Source organism: Lactuca sativa, chromosome 5, assembly GCF_002870075.4.
Source record: "Lactuca sativa cultivar Salinas chromosome 5, Lsat_Salinas_v11, whole genome shotgun sequence".
NCBI lineage: Eukaryota > Viridiplantae > Streptophyta > Magnoliopsida > Asterales > Asteraceae > Lactuca > Lactuca sativa.
Genome location: NC_056627.2, coordinates 285,764,181 through 285,786,234, shown reverse-complemented (window position 1 = coordinate 285,786,234; position 22,054 = coordinate 285,764,181). Strand labels below are relative to the sequence as shown.

Sequence of the window (22,054 nt, the reverse complement as noted above, 5' to 3'; positions counted from 1 at the left end):
GTTTTGATTGATTGCCGATGCCTTCGGTGGCACTAGCTTCATTGCGATCGGTACAATTGCGTTTAGTATCGCCGGTGCTGGTGGCGACGATGATACACTCATGTCCACCGCCGTCCGCTTTCCTGCTCAGGTAATTTAACAAAAAATTACTTTTCATACTCGTTATTTTTGACGAATTAAGGGTTTCCAATTCCCCATATTGTTCGGTTACAATTTAAATTGCGCAAACAGATCGTTACATTCAACTATGAATAGTGCAGAATTGGATCAGTATTTGTTGATTATTGGTGTTAAACATGTAAAATAATGTTTGGTTTCTGAATTGTTGACAGGCGATTTGCATATAAATTATAAAAGATTAGGATATTTTAGAGGGGGGAAAACACTTCTGAGTTCCTTTCAAGTAGACCGAACCACTAATATGAAGAAGGATACCACTATGTTAAAAATCGGGCACCCAAAATCAAAATAAAACCACCATGCTCAAAATAGATGTACACAGAAGGGTTTTTTGAATCTATTGAATCTAAATCATTGCTCTCTTGAATAAGTTTTAAGCACATACTGATGCATACTTAGTGAAGGTTTCTCCTTCATTTTCCATCCATCAGCGATGCGGCCCACATGTTGTAGAGAGGCGACGGTGAAGAATAAAGGGGAGTGTTTGTTGATGACGAGATGTGTACTGCATCGACGATGAGTTGGTGTTGTTTTTTGATTTAGAGTGAATTGTAGCAAGGTTACGATTTGGAAATAAGAGATGGAAGTCGACGGGCTGAAGGTGAACAATTTTTATTTTTATATTATATCATATATATATATATATATATATATATATATATATATATATATATATATATATATATATATATATATATATGTACATATAGGTTCAGGTGTTTAAACTAAGTATTGTGTTATTGTATACATAACTATGGGCCTATCAAAATTAAATAAATATTTAAATAATTAAATAAATAAACAAGGGTATTTTAGTAATTTGATTAATAGCTTCCACAAATAGTCCCTGTAATCACGCTAGCATTCAGTTTTAACCTAATTTCATTTCTTATATACACCTTCATCGATTACCGCCTCATTCAATTACCAGTGTTGGATGACTTCGAAGAGGCGGCGTCGACACCAGCAGTCAGCAGACACAACACAGCACAGCAGGGCGCAGGCGGCAACAAACCTTCAGTCTTCTCTCTGTCTTCGCTTTTGTTCTTCTTTCGATGGGTGCCGGAGGGCTGGCTTCCATCGTGTTTGGATTGATTGCCGATGCCTTCGGTGGCACTAGCTTCATTGCGATCGGTACAATTGCGTTTAGTATCGCCGGTGCTGGTGGCGACGATGATACACTCATGTCCACCGCCGTCCGCTTTCCTGTACAGCTAATTTAACCAAAAATTACTTTTCATAGTCGTTATTTTTGACGAATTAAGGGTTTCCAATTCCCCAAATTGTTCGGTTACAGTTTAAATTGCGCAAACAGATCGTTACATTCAACTATGAATAGTGCAGAATTGGATCAGTATTTGTTGATTATTGGTGTTAAACATGTAAAATAATGTTTGGTTTCTGAATTGTTGACAGGCGATTTGCATATAAATTATAAAAGATCAGGATATTTTAGAGGGGGGAAAACACTTCTGAATTCCTTTCAAGTAGACCGAACCACTAATATGAAGAAGGATACCACTATGTTAAAAATCGGGCACCCAAAATCAAAATAAAACCACCATGTTCAAAATAGATGTACACAGAAGGGTTTTTTGAATCTATTGAATCTAAATCATTGTTTTCTTGAATAAGTTTTAAGCACATACTGATGCATACTTAGTGAAGGTTTCTCCTTCATTTTCCATCCATCAGCGATGCGGCCCACATGTTGTAGAGAGGCGACGGTGAAGAATAAAGGGGAGTGTTTGTTGATGACGAGATGTGTACTGCATCGACGATGAGTTGGTGTTGTTTTTTGATTTAGAGTGAATTGTAGCAAGGTTACGATTTGGAAATAAGAGATGGAGGTCGACGGGCTGAAGGTGAACGATTTTTATTTTTATATTATATTATATCATATATATATATATATATATATATATATATATATATATATATATATATATATATATATATATAGGTTCAGGTGTTTAAACTAAGTATAGTGTTATTGTATACATAACTATGGGCCTATCAAAATTAGATAAATATTTAAATAATTAAATAAATAAACAAGGGTATTTTAGTAATTTGATTAATAGCTTCCACAAATAGTCCCTGTAATCACGCTAGCATTCAGTTTTAACCTAATTTCTTTTCTTATATACACCTTCATCGATTACCGCCTCATTCAATTACCGGTGTTGGATGACTTCGAAGAGGCGGCGTCGACACCAGCAGTCAGCAGTCAGCAGACGCAGCACAGCACAACAGGGCGCAGGCGGCAGCAAACCTTCAGTCTTCTCTCAGTCTTCTCTTTTGTTCTTCTTTCGATGGGTGCCGGAGGGCTGGCTTCCATCGTGTTTTGATTGATTGCCGATGCCTTTGGTGGCACTAGCTTCATTGCGATCGGTACAATTGCGTTTAGTATCGCTGGTGCTGGTGGCGACGATGATACACTCATGTCCACCGCCGTCCGCTTTCCTGCTCAGGTAATTTAACAAAAAATTACTTTTCATACTCGTTATTTTTGACGAATTAAGGGTTTCCAATTCCCCAAATTGTTCGGTTACATTTTAAATTGCGCAAACAGATCGTTACATTCAACTATGAATAGTGCAGAATTGGATCAGTATTTGTTGATTATTGGTGTTAAACATGTAAAATAATGTTTGGTTTCTGAATTGTTGACAGGCGATTTGCATATAAATTATAAAAGATCAGGATATTTTAGAGGGGGGAAAACACTTCTGAATTCCTTTCAAGTAGACCGAACCACTAATATGAAGAAGGATACCACTATGTTAAAAATCGGGCACCCAAAATCAAAATAAAACCACCATGTTCAAAATAGATGTACACAGAAGGGTTTTTTGAATCTATTGAATCTAAATCATTGTTTTCTTGAATAAGTTTTAAGCACATACTGATGCATACTTAGTGAAGGTTTCTCCTTCATTTTCCATCCATCAGCGATGCGGCCCACATGTTGTAGAGAGGCGACGGTGAAGAATAAAGGGGAGTGTTTGTTGATGACGAGATGTGTACTGCATCGACGATGAGTTGGTGTTGTTTTTTGATTTAGAGTGAATTGTAGCAAGGTTACGATTTGGAAATAAGAGATGGAGGTCGACGGGCTGAAGGTGAACGATTTTTATTTTTATATTATATTATATCATATATATATATATATATATATATATATATATATATATATATATATATATATATATATATAGGTTCAGGTGTTTAAACTAAGTATAGTGTTATTGTATACATAACTATGGGCCTATCAAAATTAGATAAATATTTAAATAATTAAATAAATAAACAAGGGTATTTTAGTAATTTGATTAATAGCTTCCACAAATAGTCCCTGTAATCACGCTAGCATTCAGTTTTAACCTAATTTCTTTTCTTATATACACCTTCATCGATTACCGCCTCATTCAATTACCGGTGTTGGATGACTTCGAAGAGGCGGCGTCGACACCAGCAGTCAGCAGTCAGCAGACGCAGCACAGCACAGCAGGGCGCAGGCGGCAGCAAACCTTCAGTCTTCTCTCAGTCTTCTCTTTTGTTCTTCTTTCGATGGGTGCCGGAGGGCTGGCTTCCATCGTGTTTTGATTGATTGTCGATGCCTTCGGTGGCACTAGCTTCATTGCGATCGGTACAATTGCGTTTAGTATCGCTGGTGCTGGTGGCGACGATGATACACTCATGTCCACCGCCGTCCGCTTTCCTGCTCAGGTAATTTAACAAAAAATTACTTTTCATACTCGTTATTTTTGACGAATTAAGGGTTTCCAATTCCCCAAATTGTTCGGTTACAGTTTAAATTGCGCAAACAGATCGTTACATTCAACTATGAATAGTGCAGAATTGGATCAGTATTTGTTGATTATTGGTGTTAAACATGTAAAATAATGTTTGGTTTCTGAATTGTTGATAGGCGATTTGCATATAAATTATAAAAGATCAGGATATTTTAGAGGGGGGAAAACACTTCTGAATTCCTTTCAAGTAGACCGAACCACTAATATGAAGAAGGATACCACTATGTTAAAAATCGGGCACCCAAAATCAAAATAAAACCACCATGTTCAAAATAGATGTACACTGAAGGGTTTTTTGAATCTATTGAATCTAAATCATTGCTTTCTTGAATAAGTTTTAAGCACATATTGATGCATACTTAGTGAAAGTTTCTCCTTCATTTTCCATCCATCAGCGATGCGGCCCACATGTTGTAGAGAGGCGACATTGAAAAATAAAGGGGAGTGTTTGTTGATGACGAGATGTGTACTGCATCGACGATGAGTTGGTGTTGTTTTTTGATTTAGAGTGAATTGTAGCAAGGTTACGATTTGGAAATAAGAGACGGAGGTTGACGGGCTGAAGGTGAACGATTTTTATTTTTATATTATATTATATCATATATATATATATATATATATATATATATATATATATATATATATATATATATATGTTCAGGTGCTTAAACTAAGTATTGTGTTATTATATACATAACTATGAGCCTATCAAAATTAAATAAATATTTAAATAATTAAATAAATAAACAAGGGTATTTTAGTAATTTGACTAATAGCTTCCACAAATAGTCCCTGTAATCACGCTAGCATTCAGTTTTAACCTAATTTCTTTTCTTATATACACCTTCATCGATTACCGCCTCATTCAATTACCGGTGTTGGATGACTTCGAAGAGGCGGCGTCGACACCAGCAGTCAGCAGACGCAGCACAGCACAGCAGGGCGCAGGCGGCAGCAAACCTTCAGTCTTCTCTCTGTCTTCTCTTTTGTTCTTCTTTCGATGGGTGCTGGAGGGCTGGCTTCCATCGTGTTTGGATTGATTGCCGATGCCTTCGGTGGCACTAGCTTCATTGCGATCGGTACAATTGCGTTTAGTATCGCCGGTGCTGGTGGCAACGATGCTACACTCATGTCCACCGCCGTCCGCTTTCCTGCTCAGGTAATTTAACCAAAAATTACTTTTCATAATCGTTATTTTTGACGAATTAAAGGTTTCCAATTCCCCAAATTTTTCGGTTACAGTTTAAATTGCGCAAACAGATCGTTACATTCAACTATGAATAGTGCAGAATTGGATCAGTATTTGTTGATTATTGGTGTTAAACATGTAAAATAATGTTTGGTTTCTGAATTGTTGACAGGCGATTTGCATATAAATTATAAAAGATCAAGATATTTTAGAGGGGGGAAAACACTTCTGAATTCCTTTCAAGTAGACCGAACCACTAATATGAAGAAGGATACCACTATGTTAAAAATCGGGCACCCAAAATCAAAATAAAACCACCATGTTCAAAATAGATGTACACTGAAGGGTTTTTTGAATCTATTGAATCTAAATCATTGCTTTCTTGAATAAGTTTTAAGCACATACTGATGCATACTTAGTGAAAGTTTCTCCTTCATTTTCCATCCATCAGCGATGCGGCCCACATGTTGTAGAGAGGCGACATTGAAGAATAAAGGGGAGTGTTTGTTGATGACGAGATGTGTATTGCATCGACGATGAGTTGGTGTTGTTTTTTGATTTAGAGTGAATTGTAGCAAGGTTACGATTTGGAAACAAGAGATGGAGGTCAACGGGCTGAAGGTGAAAAATTTTTATTTTTATATTATAGTATATCATATATATATATATATATATATATATATATATATATATATATATATATATATATATATATATATATATATATATATATATATATATATATAGGTTCAGGTGTTTAAACTAAGTATTGTGTTATTGTATACATAACTATGGGCCTATCAAAATTAAATAAATATTTAAATAATTAAATAAATAAACAAGGGTATTTTAGTAATTTGATTAATAGCTTCCACAAATAGTCCCTGTAATCACGCTAGCGTTCAGTTTTGACCTAATTTCTTTTCTTATATACACCTTCATCGATTACCGCCTCATTCAATTACCGGTGTTGGATGACTTCGAAGAGGCGGCGTCGACACCAGCAGTCAGCAGACGCAGCACAGCACAGCAGGGCGCAGGCGGCAGCAAACCTTCAGTCTTCTCTCTGTCTTCTCTTTTGTTCTTCTTTCGATGGGTGCTGGAGGGCTGGCTTCCATCGTGTTTGGATTGATTGCCGATGCCTTCGGTGGCACTAGCTTCATTGCGATCGGTACAATTGCGTTTAGTATCGCCGGTGCTGGTGGCAACGATGCTACACTCATGTCCACCGCCGTCCGCTTTCCTGCTCAGGTAATTTAACCAAAAATTACTTTTCATAATCGTTATTTTTGACGAATTAAAGGTTTCCAATTCCCCAAATTTTTCGGTTACAGTTTAAATTGCGCAAACAGATCGTTACATTCAACTATGAATAGTGTAGAATTGGATCAGTATTTGTTGATTATTGGTGTTAAACATGTAAAATAATGTTTGGTTTCTGAATTGTTGACAGGCGATTTGCATATAAATTATAAAAGATCAGGATATTTTAGAGGGGGGAAAACACTTCTGAATTCCTTTCAAGTAGACCGAACCACTAATATGAAGAAGGATACCACTATGTTAAAAATCGGGCACCCAAAATCAAAATAAAACCACCATGTTCAAAATAGATGTACACTGAAGGGTTTTTTGAATCTATTGAGTCTAAATCATTTCTTTCTTGAATAAGTTTTAAGCACATACTGATGCATACTTAGTGAAAGTTTCTCCTTCATTTTCCATCCATCAGCGATGCGGCCCACATGTTGTAGAGAGGCGACATTGAAGAATAAAGGGGAGTGTTTGTTGATGACGAGATGTGTACTGCATCGACGATGAGTTGGTGTTGTTTTTTGATTTAGAGTGAATTGTAGCAAGGTTACGATTTGGAAATAAGAGATGGAGGTCGACGGGCTGAAGGTGAACGATTTTTATTTTCATATTATATTATATCATATATATATATATATATATATATATATATATATATATATATATATATATATATATATATATATATATATATATGTTCAGGTGCTTAAACTAAGTATTGTGTTATTATATACATAACTATGAGCCTATCAAAATTAAATAAATATTTAAATAATTAAATAAATAAACAAGGGTATTTTAGTATTTTGATTAATAGCTTCCACAAATAGTCCCTGTAATCACGCTAGCATTCAGTTTTAACCTAATTTCTTTTCATATATACACCTTCATCGATTAACGCCTCATTCAATTACTGGTGTTGGATGACTTCGAAGAGGCGGCGTCGACACCAGCAGTCAGCAGACGCAGCACAGCACAGCAGGGCGCAGGCGGCAGCAAACCTTCAGTCTTCTCTTTTGTTCTTCTTTCAATGGGTGCCGGAGGGCTGGCTTCCATCGTGTTTGGATTGATTGCCGATGCCTTCGGTGGCACTAGCTTCATTGCGATCAGTACAATTGCGTTTAGTATCGCCGGTGCTGGTGGCGACGATGATACAGTCATGTTCACCGCCGTCCGCTTTCCTGCTCAGGTAATTTAACCAAAAATTACTTTTCATAGTCGTTATTTTTGACGAATTAAGGGTTTCCATTTCCCCAAATTGTTCGGTTACAGTTTAAATTGCGCAAACAGATCGTTACATTCAACTATGAATAGTGCAGAATTGGATCAGTATTTGTTGATTATTGGTGTTAAACATGTAAAATAATGTTTGGTTTCTAAATTGTTGACAGGCGATTTGTGCAGCTGGTGGTATAATGTATCTTTTGGATTTTATGCCATTAGAGTATAAACATTTGCTAGAAGGACCTACTCTAAAAGTAGATTTGCATACTGGAGCCATTGCTGAGGGAGTTTTGACTTTCGTTATCACTTTTGTTGTTCTCTTTATCATCATCAAAGGTCCTAACAGCTTGTTCTTGAAGAATTGGATGCTTTCCATGGCAACTATGGTGATGATTCTTGTTAGTTCAAGCTACACTGGTCCTTCAATGAATCCTGCAAATGTAAGTATTACAAAACTCCTTCAGTTTATAGTTAACAGAGTTCCTTGATCCCCATATCTGATCTTTGGCAAGATTTATAATTCTTTTCACCACCTGTATTTTGGATTGCAACATGAAAAAAAAAATCATACATAACTATGATTTAAAGTTGCCCGCAAAATATATTTATAGGTATGTAATCCTTTGGTATGCAGTAATCAACGAGGGAATGTAATTGAGCGTTACAACGGAATGGAATGTGATTCTGGACATTTTTTTTCTTATTGTTACTTTTTGTAAATAATGCAGTGATCATCAAGCTTCGGAATAGGGGGGATGCAACAAAGTGAACAACTCTCTTCCTTCACTTTTTTTTTAAAAAAATTGAAAATTAATTTACATTTCTTATATTGTTTTATTAGTGTTGATTACCATTATTTTTAATGATCAAGTGTTGAATACTATTATTTTTGTAGGTACCAAACGAGAGATATCAAAGCAAAATATGGTATATATGAAGCTTACAACATTCTACTGGAATAGAATGTTGAATTCTGATTCTACTAGAATAGAATTGTGAATATGAACATTGTATGGGATGAAGATGAACAATGACCACTAATCTTCCAAAAAGAATGGATTATTCTACCAGAATAGTATACAATATAATGAAAAATAAATAGATGTAATATTATATTCTGGAAGAATGATTTATATATTATGTTCTTTTTGTTATTAATAAGTGTAACATTCTCATAGAATATTATATAATTTTTATTTTTCTTTTTCTAAGAATGCAATGAATTTTTTTAACTTGTATCCAAAATTTTGTTATTCTTCAAGAAGTTTATTAAATCAAAATATATATTATGTCAGAATGTGTATTCTTGTATGGTTTAATCATATTTATTATTTTTTAATATGTTAATAAAAAAATTCCGTCAGAATTTTCGAATTAGGAGAATTATCATACATACAATAAGATTTTTAAAATTAATAGAATCTATTTTCCTTAAAGTATGGAATTTTCTTTTTTTAAATTTATGTTAATTGACTAAAATACCCTTAGAATGAAATTAGAAGGTATTTTTTTAATTATATTTAATTTAATAATATGTATTATTCACTATCCAAAAATAAATAAAACAATTGGCCCACAGTTATATATACAATAACACAATACTTAGTTTAAATAAAATAACCTAAACCTCTCTCTCTCTCTCTTTCTCTCTCTCTCTCTCTCTCTTTATATATATATATATATATATATATATATATATATATATATATATATATATATATATATATATATATATATATATATATATAAGACAAAACTTTAAAAATGGTCCCCATGGTTTTCGAAAATATCAAGTTTAGTCCTTAATTTCAAAAAACTTCACAGATGGTCTCTGTGGTTTCAAAACTTTTAACAAATGGTCCTTTTCGCTAACGCCGTTAGCTTTTGGCCATTAAGTGAAGGACATTTCTATCTTTTCACTACCACCAGGACCATTTATGAAGTTTTGTCTTATTTAAAAAAAAGAAAAATAATAATTGTTTAATATTAACTATCTCTCTCTCTCTCTGTCTCTTCTCTCTGTCTCTTCTCTCTCTCTCTCTCTCTCTCTCTCTCTCTGAGATCATCACTAAGGTTAACATCACAACAATGGCCGATAAAATCAATTCCGCGTTTCAATTGGGTTGGAATCTCATGTCAGAACGACAATGTTACTAGAATCAACATTTCAGGGTTTAGGCGAACACGAGCTGGAAGAAAAAAACCCTCAATTTGCAGTCGATTCACTTGCAAATTTAACCAATTTGGTGTCCTTCAACACTTCTCGATTCACTCTACTTGGTTCAGTCCCTAGTGGATCAAGTCTTCAGCTTCAAACGAAGTAGAATGACTTAATCACCGAAAAAACACAGCAACAACGAGTTGCTACCTCCCTCGACTTCACCTTCTTCTTTCTTCTATTTCAATGATAAGCCGACCCAACCACCCCCTGATTACCACCGTTCCCAGTTGAAGAAACCCACCATCGCAGCAGGTCCTAGTAAGTTTTGTTCAACAAAAAAGAAAGGTAGCCGAGAACCTCCGACTTCCCTCCTGTTTCCTTCTGTTTTCGAATCCCAAACAAATCCCTTTCTATATCCTTCTTCCTCCATCGAGCTTCAGGTAGATATTTTCTTGCGAAATCACAGGGTAAAAACCCCTCTTGTTTTTTTTTCTTGTTGAACCTCCATAAGCATCATCATCATCGAACCCACCACCGAACACCATCCTCCCCCTTCTCTTCCCCTTCGGAACCTCCGTGTACGACGATTTAGACACGAAAGCAATCTCTGATAACAAATTTAGATCCAGATGCAAGTATGGAGTGGGGGGATTTTAAACCCATATGAAATATTGATCCTGGGTTCGCTTTTTTCTAATTAGATTCGAGCAAATTGCTTTAAATGTGGAGGAAGGTCATACGACGGTCCATGGCTAGAAATTACATATAACTGGGTGATGGAGTGGCAGTGGTTTCCATGGGAATACCGTCAAGGTATAAGCCATCTAAGCACCTCCAAATCTTGGGTTTTTGGTTTCCAAGTTTTGATTTTGGTTACCGGATGAAGTTGATGCTTTTCGTTATCTGGCATAAACGCGCGCGCGCGCGCGCGCGAGAGAGAGAGAGAGAGAGAGAGAGAGAGAGAGAGAGAGAGAGAGAGAGAGAGAGAGAGAGAGAGAGAGAGATTATAAATTAAAATAATTATTTTTTAGTTTTCTTTTTATTTAAAATAATAGAAAACCTTCATAAATGGTCCCTAGATATTGAAATGACGAAAATACCCCTTACTTAACGGTAGAAAGCTGACGGAAGGACTAAACATTAAATGTTTTGAAACCATAGGGACCATCTGTGAGGTTTTTTGAACTTAGGGACTAAACTTGATATTTTCGAAAACCACAGGGATCATTTTTGAAGTTTTGTCTATATATAAACTAAAACAAAAGAAAACTAAGAAATGTTATAAATATAAAAATAAAAAAGAATATATCAGTAATTTCCAATCGAATATGTAATAAAATAAAACTATATGAACGACTACGCTAAAAATTAATAGCATAGGAACCCAAAACAATCGATAAAGACTCAGATTATAACCTTTGATAAACCACAAAAATCATTTACGTAATTTTGGTATATTTTTATTTGGAACGTGTAAACAACGACAAAAACCACCATTGAATGGATGTATTATTTGTCGATATATATAAATAAATGTATATAAAATTGAATGTAAGGCAATAATAAAAACGAAATAATATTTGGTGACTCGTCCCTTGGGTTATTCCAAGTGTTATACAATTTGCATTTAGAAACCGAACTCAAAGCCTTAACTTTTAATTGTGGAACCTTCATTCATGTTGGGATCGATCTGTTCTGTATTAGTCTCTTTCCGATGAAGAATGCCTTTTCTCGTTCCAATATAGATATTATCTTTTTTACTAACAATGTATAAATTAACATGTTTTTAATAAAATATATATAAAAATAACAAGTTAAAATTAAAAAAGTTCAAAATTAATAAAAAATATGTTAGTTATGGTGCCTAAAAGATCCTTGCAACGGTTACTCTAAAGAAGTCCAGCCTTTACTTTTGCATACGTGGAGGGCGGTTTAACTAGTTTTAGGGCTTTAAACAAATCAAAATTTTGAGTCACTTTGACATTTATTATAGTTAATGTTATAAACCCTCCTCATTTATCCGGATATGGGACGGACAATAATAAACTAGAAAGTTTATAAATGGCGGAGTTAAAAAAAATATTATGTATATGTTTTTTGTGAATATATTTAATATATAAAGATAATTTTTCTAATCTTTTTAGATGCAAATTCTTTAATAAAAGTTTCATAATTAATTTATTTTACTAAATGTTTTTCAATTGATAAAATAGTTAATCCAATTAATCTTTCTTGTGACATTGTAGATCTTAAATAATTTTTTAACAATTTTAATGTAAAAAAAACTTCTTTCCATAAAGGTAACGGTTACAGGAATAATTAACATAACGCTAATAAAAAAAATTATTCCTTTCTTTTGTGAAGAAAATAAAAAACAGATTTCCAGTTTTCTACATCAAACAAATTTAACTTCATCAAAATAACAAAATTTAACATAGATAACAGATTATCACCTTATCACAAATTCACAAATCACAATCATAGATAATGAGAGGAAGAATCGAAGAAGAACAAGAATGGAAATAAAACTTACTTTTCAAAATTCATGAATCACCAAATCAATTGAGCTATTCAGTCTTGACACTTGATAGCCTTTCATAAAGAAGAATCAACAATGGAGGTAACCCCTTTTTATTTTTATTTTTGAACACTCAAAAAATAGAATCAACTAGAAATTTAGAATTCAGAGTCAGGAAGAAAAATCGAGAATCAGAGAATGTTGTTCTGTGGTTCCGAGGAGCATAAAGAGTGACGAATAAGATCAATTAAACAAATTCAAACGACAGAGAAAGAAGAAGAATTGAAGAACAATCGTCGAGTCCGTGAGTCGCATTCAATAGATAGTGGTTTCTCGTTTCTACCAATCGAATGGTTTGGTTTCTGCAACTACTGATGTGTGTGAATGGAAATTGGCGAATTGTAATCGACAATTCACTATTCCCTAATTAGAGTTTGGGTTAAGTGAGGCCCATTAGAATTAGGGGCCCTAAGCAAGGGCTTAATTTGATACACACGAAGGCTGGACGTGCATATCAGAGATGCCAAACGTTGGTAAAAGAACATGTTGACGTTGGTGATCACACTTATTTCTTACACAGAGGGTTATACTTATTCTTTCTCAAGTATACAACATGTGAATCAATTATGGAATCCGACTAGGTTACAAATTTATTGCGTTGATTATGTTCGTGAGTTTTAGAGATGGAAAATGAGTGGGAATGGAGAATGGGTAACAAGAAAATAGGAGAAATATATATGAATAAACCAAGAACATAAGAACCTGGAATTAGTATGGTAAATCTAAAGAAACCTTATGTTGAAATTCAGACTTGATACTTAAACAATTTGATAATTAATATTAGGAACTAATAACAAATTATTTAGAAAAGACAAACCAACGAATGAACATATATAATTTACGATTAAATATCTAAAACATTTATACAAACAACCAACGATTAATATAGATGATTAAACATTGATACGTTGCAAGACAATAAATCCAATTATATTATTATTATTTCAAAGTTTCATCCAGTATTGATCTTTTGCGATTAGTCATAATTATAAGAAAGTAGTAGAAAGAGACTATTCTGTTATTGGACGAATTTAAATGTGAAACAACAAACTAAAACCGAACTGTTTTGTAGTTGACTGAGTTGTAGAAACTAGTACGAACCTAACTTCTGTCATTAAAGGTTTTTTACTTCGCTTCTATTTTTTATAAGCAATAGAAAAAAAACACCAGGATTTAATGCATACTTATCGGTTTTCCAACAACAATGGTAAACGATAAACTCAAAGTGAATACACAGAAACGAGAAAGAAAGAAATCACCAATATATATATATATATATATATATATATATATATATATATATATATATATATATATATATATATATATAGAGAGAGAGAGAGAGAGAGAGGTTAATTTTTGTGCGTAAAATGCAGCTCCTATGGGGCTATACTTATAGGTTTCGAAACCCTAAAAGGCAACAAAAAACCCCTCATAAGCCGGCCCTAAGAAACCCTAAGGTGACACCTTGCTCTGCAAGTAAGCCGTTTTCCAGGCCTTTCAGAATATTTCGACGCAATTTTCATGAACTCGGTTAGCTCCCAACGACTGATGCGAAGTACCAAGTGCCAAGTGCACCAAAATCACACCATTCTATGCACTTGCGGCATTGGGTAGGTGTCACACCCCGCTAAAGCGGAAATACAGGGCATGACAATACAAATGGTTTCATAGCAAAAGATAAAGACAACACCAACCATAGTATTAAAAAGCATTACAAATTTACAATGGGTTTGAACAACTTTTAAAAGAAATTACAATCTGAACTAAAATAAAACACATGTGCATGCTCCTAAAAGTGATGTGTCCCTAAGTGCCACTTACTCGAAGATTCCTAAAAAAGAATGTAAAACGAGCGTCAACTATAAAAATAGTTGGTGAGTACTCACATGTTTATAACATAATATAGTTTGAAGTCATGATAATCAGAATATTGATAACAGTTTCCATAAACAAATGGTCATTACTAAAACAAAGAAATAAGTTTTCATGAATAGAAGTTTGTTGTTTAAGCGAGTAATAAAGTTTCCATAAATAGAAATATATTGCAAAAATGAGTAAATAAGTTTACATAAACAAAGTTCGTTATCATCATGAGAGATAAAGTATGTTGCCCAAATTAGATGCAACGTTCATATTCTTAAGGGAAATAAAGTTTCCATAAATAGAAATATATTGCAAAAATGAGTAAATAAGTTTGCATAAAAAAAGTTTGTTGTCATCATGAGAGATAAAATATGTTGCCCAAATGAGATACAACGTTCATATTCTCATGGGAAATAAAGTTTCCATAAATAGAAATATATTGCAAAAATGAGTAAACAAGTTTGCATAAACAAATTCCGTTGTCATCATAAGAGATAAAGTATGTTGCCCATACGAGATGCAACGTTCATATTCTCATGGGAAATTAAGTTTGTTGCTAAAACGAGATACAAGGTTCGTATATGCATAATGATTATACAGTGAGTTCACAAACCAAGCCTAATGACCGAGGGTGCCCTCTTCTATGTCTATCGCTAACATAGGGATATATGGTAAAATGCACTCAAGCGAATCGTGTGCTTGAGGAGTTGCCTACCTCCTAATAGTGTTATCCATAATGACCATGGGCTCAAATGAGTTAATGAGTTGTGCGAACTGATTCCAAGGACTTAAACATGGTAAGGCCTAATGAGTTAACAATAGCATCCACATACACAACAAAATATAGCAACCAAGCTTGATACAAGTTAAATTAAATACAACGAACAATAAACAGTCTTTGGACATGCTTTTCCACCCTAAAACATTTAAAACCCAAAAATAGGGGGAGTCGTGAATACTCACAATACATTGAGATGATGCAAATTGTGCATTGAGCTACGTTCCACTCGTACCACTATCGTTTCCTACAATAATGGTATACACTAGTGAGTCTCTATGTTGAAATATAACGCTAATATACTAAATTCTACATATAGAGAAATGCCAAATTTTAGTTCTAATATTTGTTGTATATTAAACGGCTAACAATTTTTCTGAAACGGTGATATTTTATAACTCATGTGATTAAGATAATTTTCGCTTTTATTTTCTAGGTTTTTGTAGTATTAATTGAGGGTATTTCAACACATTTAAAGGTGCTATAAACTCCTAAAAATACAAAAATATTATTAAACAGTTTCCAAAATTCATCAAATTTTACATTTTTGTTCCAAATACAATGGAGGTCTTCTAGAAATTTTCCCTTTAGTTTTTGATGTGATTAACTATTTTTCCGAACTTTTAAGCCTTGATAACAATATAAATTCGTGAAAAATAGTATCCAGATGATAAAAATTGCCAAACATTTTAAATAGCTTAACCTGATTTCACGATTTTTGTGCATTTATTCTAATAAAAATGGAAATATATAGAAGACAGTTTCCAAAATTGTCCAATCTTTTTGTAACACTGTTATTATACATGTACAAGCTGTGAAAAATATAAAAGATATTTTTCAATTAGCTTTTCTATTTTTCTTTGTTTTATTCTCTTGAATAATCATTAATTGGTGAATAATTATCAAACAGTTAAAGTAAATTACCAAAATTTTGTAAACTTCATTTACAGTGTACATAAACTAGGAAAAATACCAATGTTGATTTTTATATTTTGTGGATTTAAGTGCATTTTATCTTAGAAAAATAGAAGAAAAATAGAATACAGAAGATAAAAATCGTCCAAATTTCTATTTAGCAACCTAATATATTATAAAATTTTCTGGTAATTTTTCATGAATTTTGGATGAGTAGAAATATTTTTCTCATTATTAGTCCATTACAAATACAAAAATTGGGGAAAAATAGGTATGCATTATGAACAATTCTGAAAATATTTTTCTGAGTATTTCACACGAGGTAGGATCTACGAAAAATCTTAGATAAACTTTTCACATTTTCTAAAGTGGTTTTATGATTTATTTCAATTAAACAAAAAGAAAATTCAAAACCATACCAACCAGTAATAAATATCGATGCGACTCACTGAGATGTCATCATTTATTTAGGGGTCATCCACAAATTTACATATGATATATATACCTAAGAAAGTATTTTATATGATTTATTTCCCTATTTTATGGCAATAATTATAATAATTCGAGAAAAATAAATTAATTTTTGAAAATTTACAGACCATCTTATTTAGCTGGTTGGATTCTGGGAAAAATCGCATTTGAACAGAAAAGAAGTTTTAGAGATTTATTTTGGAATAAATCCTTTATAAACCTATTTGATTGCTTTTAACAACAAACTTTGATCATCTAGCATCTATGCTTAAAGATCATCACATGCATGTTGTCTTGAAGGCCATTCATGAGTTTGAAATGGTCAAAAATCGTTTTGGAATGAAAACTTCGGGTGCATGAGGTGATTTTCCCCCAAAACTTGTAAAAAAGTGCATTATGTTGATTTTGACTTAGGTTTTGGTCCTTGGATTTCACCATTTACAACATTCATGTTGTTTTTGGTTGAAATCCTACCACCATAATCATCAAAACCATGAGTACGAGCCAGTGTTCATGATTTTACCATAGAATAGAGTAGAAGAAGGAGAAAGAGCAAGAAAATAGCAAAACTTGAAGGAAATGTGAAATAGAATGAAAGAAAATTCGAGATTACATTCAAGATTACTTCAAATAATGAATATGTAGAGTTTAAGGTGTGTTCTTGGAACCATTTTCAGGAAAATTTCATGGTTAGGGTGAGGGGAAGAGAGAAGATGGAGTGGTGATGAAGAGTGTGAGAGAGAATGGGGAGGTGAAGTGTGGAGAAGTGAGGAATGATTCAAATTTTGGGGAAGAGAGAGGACGAATTTTAGGGTGGTGAGAGAGGGTTTCCCCTTCTTCCATTTTTATAAACCTCATGTCTTTTATAGAATTATGATTTTTTTTATAAAATATGCACCTTAACTTAGATATTATTCATAAAACCTTGATTTTGACTTATAAATTAAGAGTAAATGTTAAGGATTTAATTTTTTATTTTCCATGGCTATAGTGTCCTGAATTTAGTCATTTTAAATTGATATTATGAGGTTCAAAACAAATTTTATGGAATTTTAGGTGTTAAAGTTTAAAATTTTGAGATTTTAGGGCTTTTAGTTTTTTTTTTTTTTTTTTTTTTTTTTTTTTTTTTTTTTTTTTTTTTTTTTTTTTCAAATTTGCTAAACGTTAGATATCAAGATAGATTGAATTTTGATGGTATCAAATTATTTTTGAGTATTACAACTCTTTTATAGTCATAACATTCATTGATGTTGGTTTATTGGCATTTATATGTAGTGGTTCTGAGATTTAAGTGAACTTGAAGAACCAAGTATACTAGTCATAGTTTCAACTTTGACTTAAGTTTCACGAGACTCCGACCTAATTTCTACTACTTGTTCAAGTTCATAATGTGTGTGTATGATTCATGAAAAGGTGTTCGAGTCAAAGAGTGACCCGAATATGGATAGTCTCTACAGTTAAGTAGTTGTAGAATTCACATAACAATGTGAAGCCTAAATATTGTCCATCGTTTCTAATTGATTCTAAGCTTCTAGTAGGTTATAACATAGCTTCTAGTTACTAAGTCTAGTATGTGTCGTGCCTACACGTGCAACTAAGTTTATCAATTCTTGAGCTGACTCGAATTTTGACGGTTGTCACAGTCTCCCCCAGTTGAAAGAATTTTGTCCCGAAATTCAATTCATGACGTATTCTATTAGAACTCAGCCAAATACAGTTGTATAACTGGAGAGGTGGTGACTTGGAGAACTTTTTGATTATTTTGAGTTAATTCCACAAGGGAAGAGCTCGATTATTTAGCTATAATCAATTTAGTTTGTCCCTAATTCGAGTTATGTCGTCTGATTGTGGATAACTAGAATCATGGAAATCGTGATCCAACAATGGCGACCTAGTTGAAAAGATTATCTAGTTAGATATTAGCTAACTTAAAGGAGCGTTACAAGTTTTGCTGAAGCACCAACTGCATTGAGTGCTAAGTCTGCATTGATCCTTAAGTCGCGTTCTAAATCAACACTAAGTGTAAATTTGCCGCCTAATAAAGAAGAGATGAGGAAAAATTTATTCACTTCCAGGTTGGCCACTAAATTTGGAAAAGATATATTCCGAAATAAGAAGGGGTAGCTCGGATGAAAGAGAAACAATCAAGGGTAAGTTCCTAATGATACGTGATATTGGTACATCTCAAGTGTAAAACTATTTAAGTCTTGTCAACAAAAGAAGTTACGAAACGAACGAGGATTTCCAAAGTTATAATTTCTACTACGGGTATTCTAACTATAATAGAACCATAATTGAAGAATATAGTTAGAGAGTCGTTGTTTCTAATGAAGATGATGAAAGTTTATGATATTTTAAATCACATTATTTAGGTAGCATTTTGAGGGTTTAACAATGATAAGTAATCTCACTATTATTAAAAATATGTGATAAATCCAAGAGAATGAGGATACATGTGTGGCAATAAAACGAAGCAGTAAATAATAAAGAGATTAATTAATGTTAAAGGTTTAAGTTGTCAATGAGGGAATTTATATAGAAATATTCATATTACAATTTTTGAGAAATTGTCCAATTGTTTAAGTCAGGACAAATTCGAGTTTACGAGTCGTAATATTAATGAAAACAAGGTTGTGAGTTTAGTAACTCACTGAATAGTACAAAGTAGAATGCTATTTAAGAAATGTGTAAAAATGACGATCATCGAAAACAGTGCATTCTCATTTTGGTGATTCTATAGAAATAATCATTTGAAGGATAACTAATCGTAACATTTTAAACTTTTTATGCTTTTAAAGAAAAGATGAAACATATGAAATGTATTCTTCACATATATTTTCTGGATTTTGAAAAATGATAAGAACAAGGGTATTCATCTTGTGTATTAATTGTAAGGAAAATACAATGAAAATTACATTTTAAATCAAGTTTCCCAATTTAGAACGAAAGAGCAAATGTAAATAAGAATCACTTGTTTACAGTAGATTTCAAAATAAAAACAAAAAATATATGATAAAAGACATAATTGAATATATTAAAGTTGAGTAAATCAAAATTATGTCTCATGACGATACACATATTAATCGCTCAACACGAAAGGGTAGACTTCTAGTCTGTATGTGTACGAACATGGTACCAAAAGAAGCAAAGTACACATAAACAAAGTTGGACAATGTATTAAGTCATTATTAGGGGTGTGCGAGATCTAAAATCAGAAGGAGAACAAGAAATCAAGTATGGGAGAAAGAAAATGAAGGTAGCGGCGGCAATGATTGTTGTTGTTAAAATTCTAAGGATAATATCCATAAGTAGATCTAAATCTTTGGTTGAGATATATTTGAACTTCAATCCTTGCTACATGTTGATGGTTACATAGAAATGCAGAAGTTTTAAAGTGTTTTATGAGGTTTGCTAAAAATTCACGAGTTATCTATTAAGTTAAACTCCATTTATGAAAAAGAAGAAGCACTACAAATGGTAATTGAAAATCTGACAATTTTGGCTTTTTAGACTGAAGTCCAACAATGGTTAAAATAGACAAGGTAAAGACTCAATATATTCAGAAGAACAATTACATTTTGCTGAAAGTGAATCATTGGAAGTTTAAAAGTGAACACTAAGTTTTGCATTGCTGTAATTTTAGAAACTTTATAGATTATAAAACTAATTTGAAATAAAATAAACAAATAAGGTTTGTTTTGAAATGTAGGCATCAGTGATGTCTCGCAAACATGTTTGAAGTACAAATTTGCATAAATGTCATGTTCGGTTACAAGAAAACACATTTAAGCAAAGTACAATGCCTAAATAAGAAAGTGGTCAAAAGAGTCAAAACAAAAGTGGTTTGAAAGATTCGATGAAGCTTTTGCACATAATATGAACTTCAATGTCATATGTTTAAGTTTTTATAGCATATAGTTTAAACACTTTTAAAAAAGAAAGTGTTTCTAAGTTTTTTTTTTCGAAAACGTGCCAGAATGGTAAGAAAGCTTTTAAATGGTTTATATGACCTTAAAAGCACATCTATCCATTGAAATGGATTTGAAATGAAATTGAAATAGCAATGTAAACCAATATTGGTTAAAATTAGTTTTGAAGAAAAGTGTTAAGTTAAAGCAACTTGTCAAAAGATTTTTAGCGAAAATATGACTTACATTGTTAGGAAAGGTCTAGTAAGTTGTATGAAGTGGTTATAAAATATTTTATCGATGATAAGTAAAACTGATGAAGTGAAATAACTTTTCGATGGAAGATTAAGAAGTAAGGAATAAGTATATTGGTGTAGTTGATCATACCTAAATACTAAGGCGAGTACCGATGTCTTTTCCCCAAGATAAAGACAAGAAAAATTGTTTGTAAAACGTTTTATGGTGTCAATGTAGTTTATGACCTTTTATAGAGGTCAAAGGGATATCGTATGTTAAGTTTTAAGCTCAAGGTGGAAACTGTTGGGTTTAGAGCATAGTAACACTCCTAAGGTGTACATGCAACCCTAGAAACCTTAGATCTATGTTTTCTCTAAAATACATGAAAATTTGATTTCCAAGGTTTACAACCTAACTAGCATGTTATGGCGTACTTGTAATACAATACTTTAAGTAGAATAACATACCTTTCTTTTGGGTTTATTGCTTGGAGTTTTGACCCTAGCTCCAATAGTATGGATGCCCCAAGTGGTGTCACAAATCACCATAACATGTTGTAAGCTCTTGAGAGAATAAGAACACTTATAAAAATCAACTCACTCTTATGCTCACACACACTAGTGCCAATTCTACAACCAAGGACTCCTTTATATAGTATGGAGGATTAGGGTTAAACCCTAATACCCATAACTCTTCATTTACCTAGGATCCATGGGTTAAAAGCTCCATGGACTATCCATGGACTCCGTATACTCTTAGCCCAATCCATATATATATATATATATATATATATATATATATATATATATATATATATATATATAGAAGAGTCCATTTTTAATTAGCTCCATTTTGATCACTAAATTAATTCTTGATCAATATTAATTAAATAATTATGATATCATATTAATATATTATAACTAATAATATATTAATATATCATAAACATCTCATTCTCAAAAGTATATCCATACAAGTTGTTAGGTGAAGTGCAACCCAAATGGACCATGTCGGGTTGGGTCAAGTTGATACCAAATATAATTACGAACTTAGACACTTTATCCAATAGAAACCACCTAGAGCTAAATCGTAGCATAGAAAAGAAGCCTCGCGTATCAGTAACAATGGGTTAAACCTCTGTGTTACCTCGTTAGTCGAATTGGGAATTCTTTGCAATGGTATCCAAGTGACTACTTGTGGTGACTCATCTAGCTTCTAACACGATGCTACAATTCTCATCCGTGTCGGTATCGGAACACTTTCCTAGTTGTAATTCTAGTACGAAGAGGATGAAGAGGTATTGATGCATAATTGGTATATGTTTTGACTTAAGATTATTACTAGTGTATATCTAGCTACTAACCTTACATCTAAAGTCAATAGCTACCAAGGAATACTCACTCTCAGTACTAAGT

General features: G+C 32.8%; 1 protein-coding gene across 1 annotated transcript; it reads left to right on the top strand.

Annotated features, from left to right (window-relative positions):
* The first annotated feature begins 3,799 nt into the window (after window positions 1-3,799).
* LOC111910178 (aquaporin SIP1-1) lies at window positions 3,800-8,494 on the top strand. Its single transcript, XM_052763727.1, has 5 exons — window positions 3,800-3,912; window positions 4,893-5,157; window positions 7,893-8,165; window positions 8,337-8,403; window positions 8,454-8,494. The coding sequence occupies exons 1-5, from the start codon at window positions 3,800-3,802 to the stop codon at window positions 8,492-8,494; spliced, it is 759 nt and encodes a 252-aa protein (XP_052619687.1).
* Window positions 8,495-22,054: the final 13,560 nt, after the last annotated feature.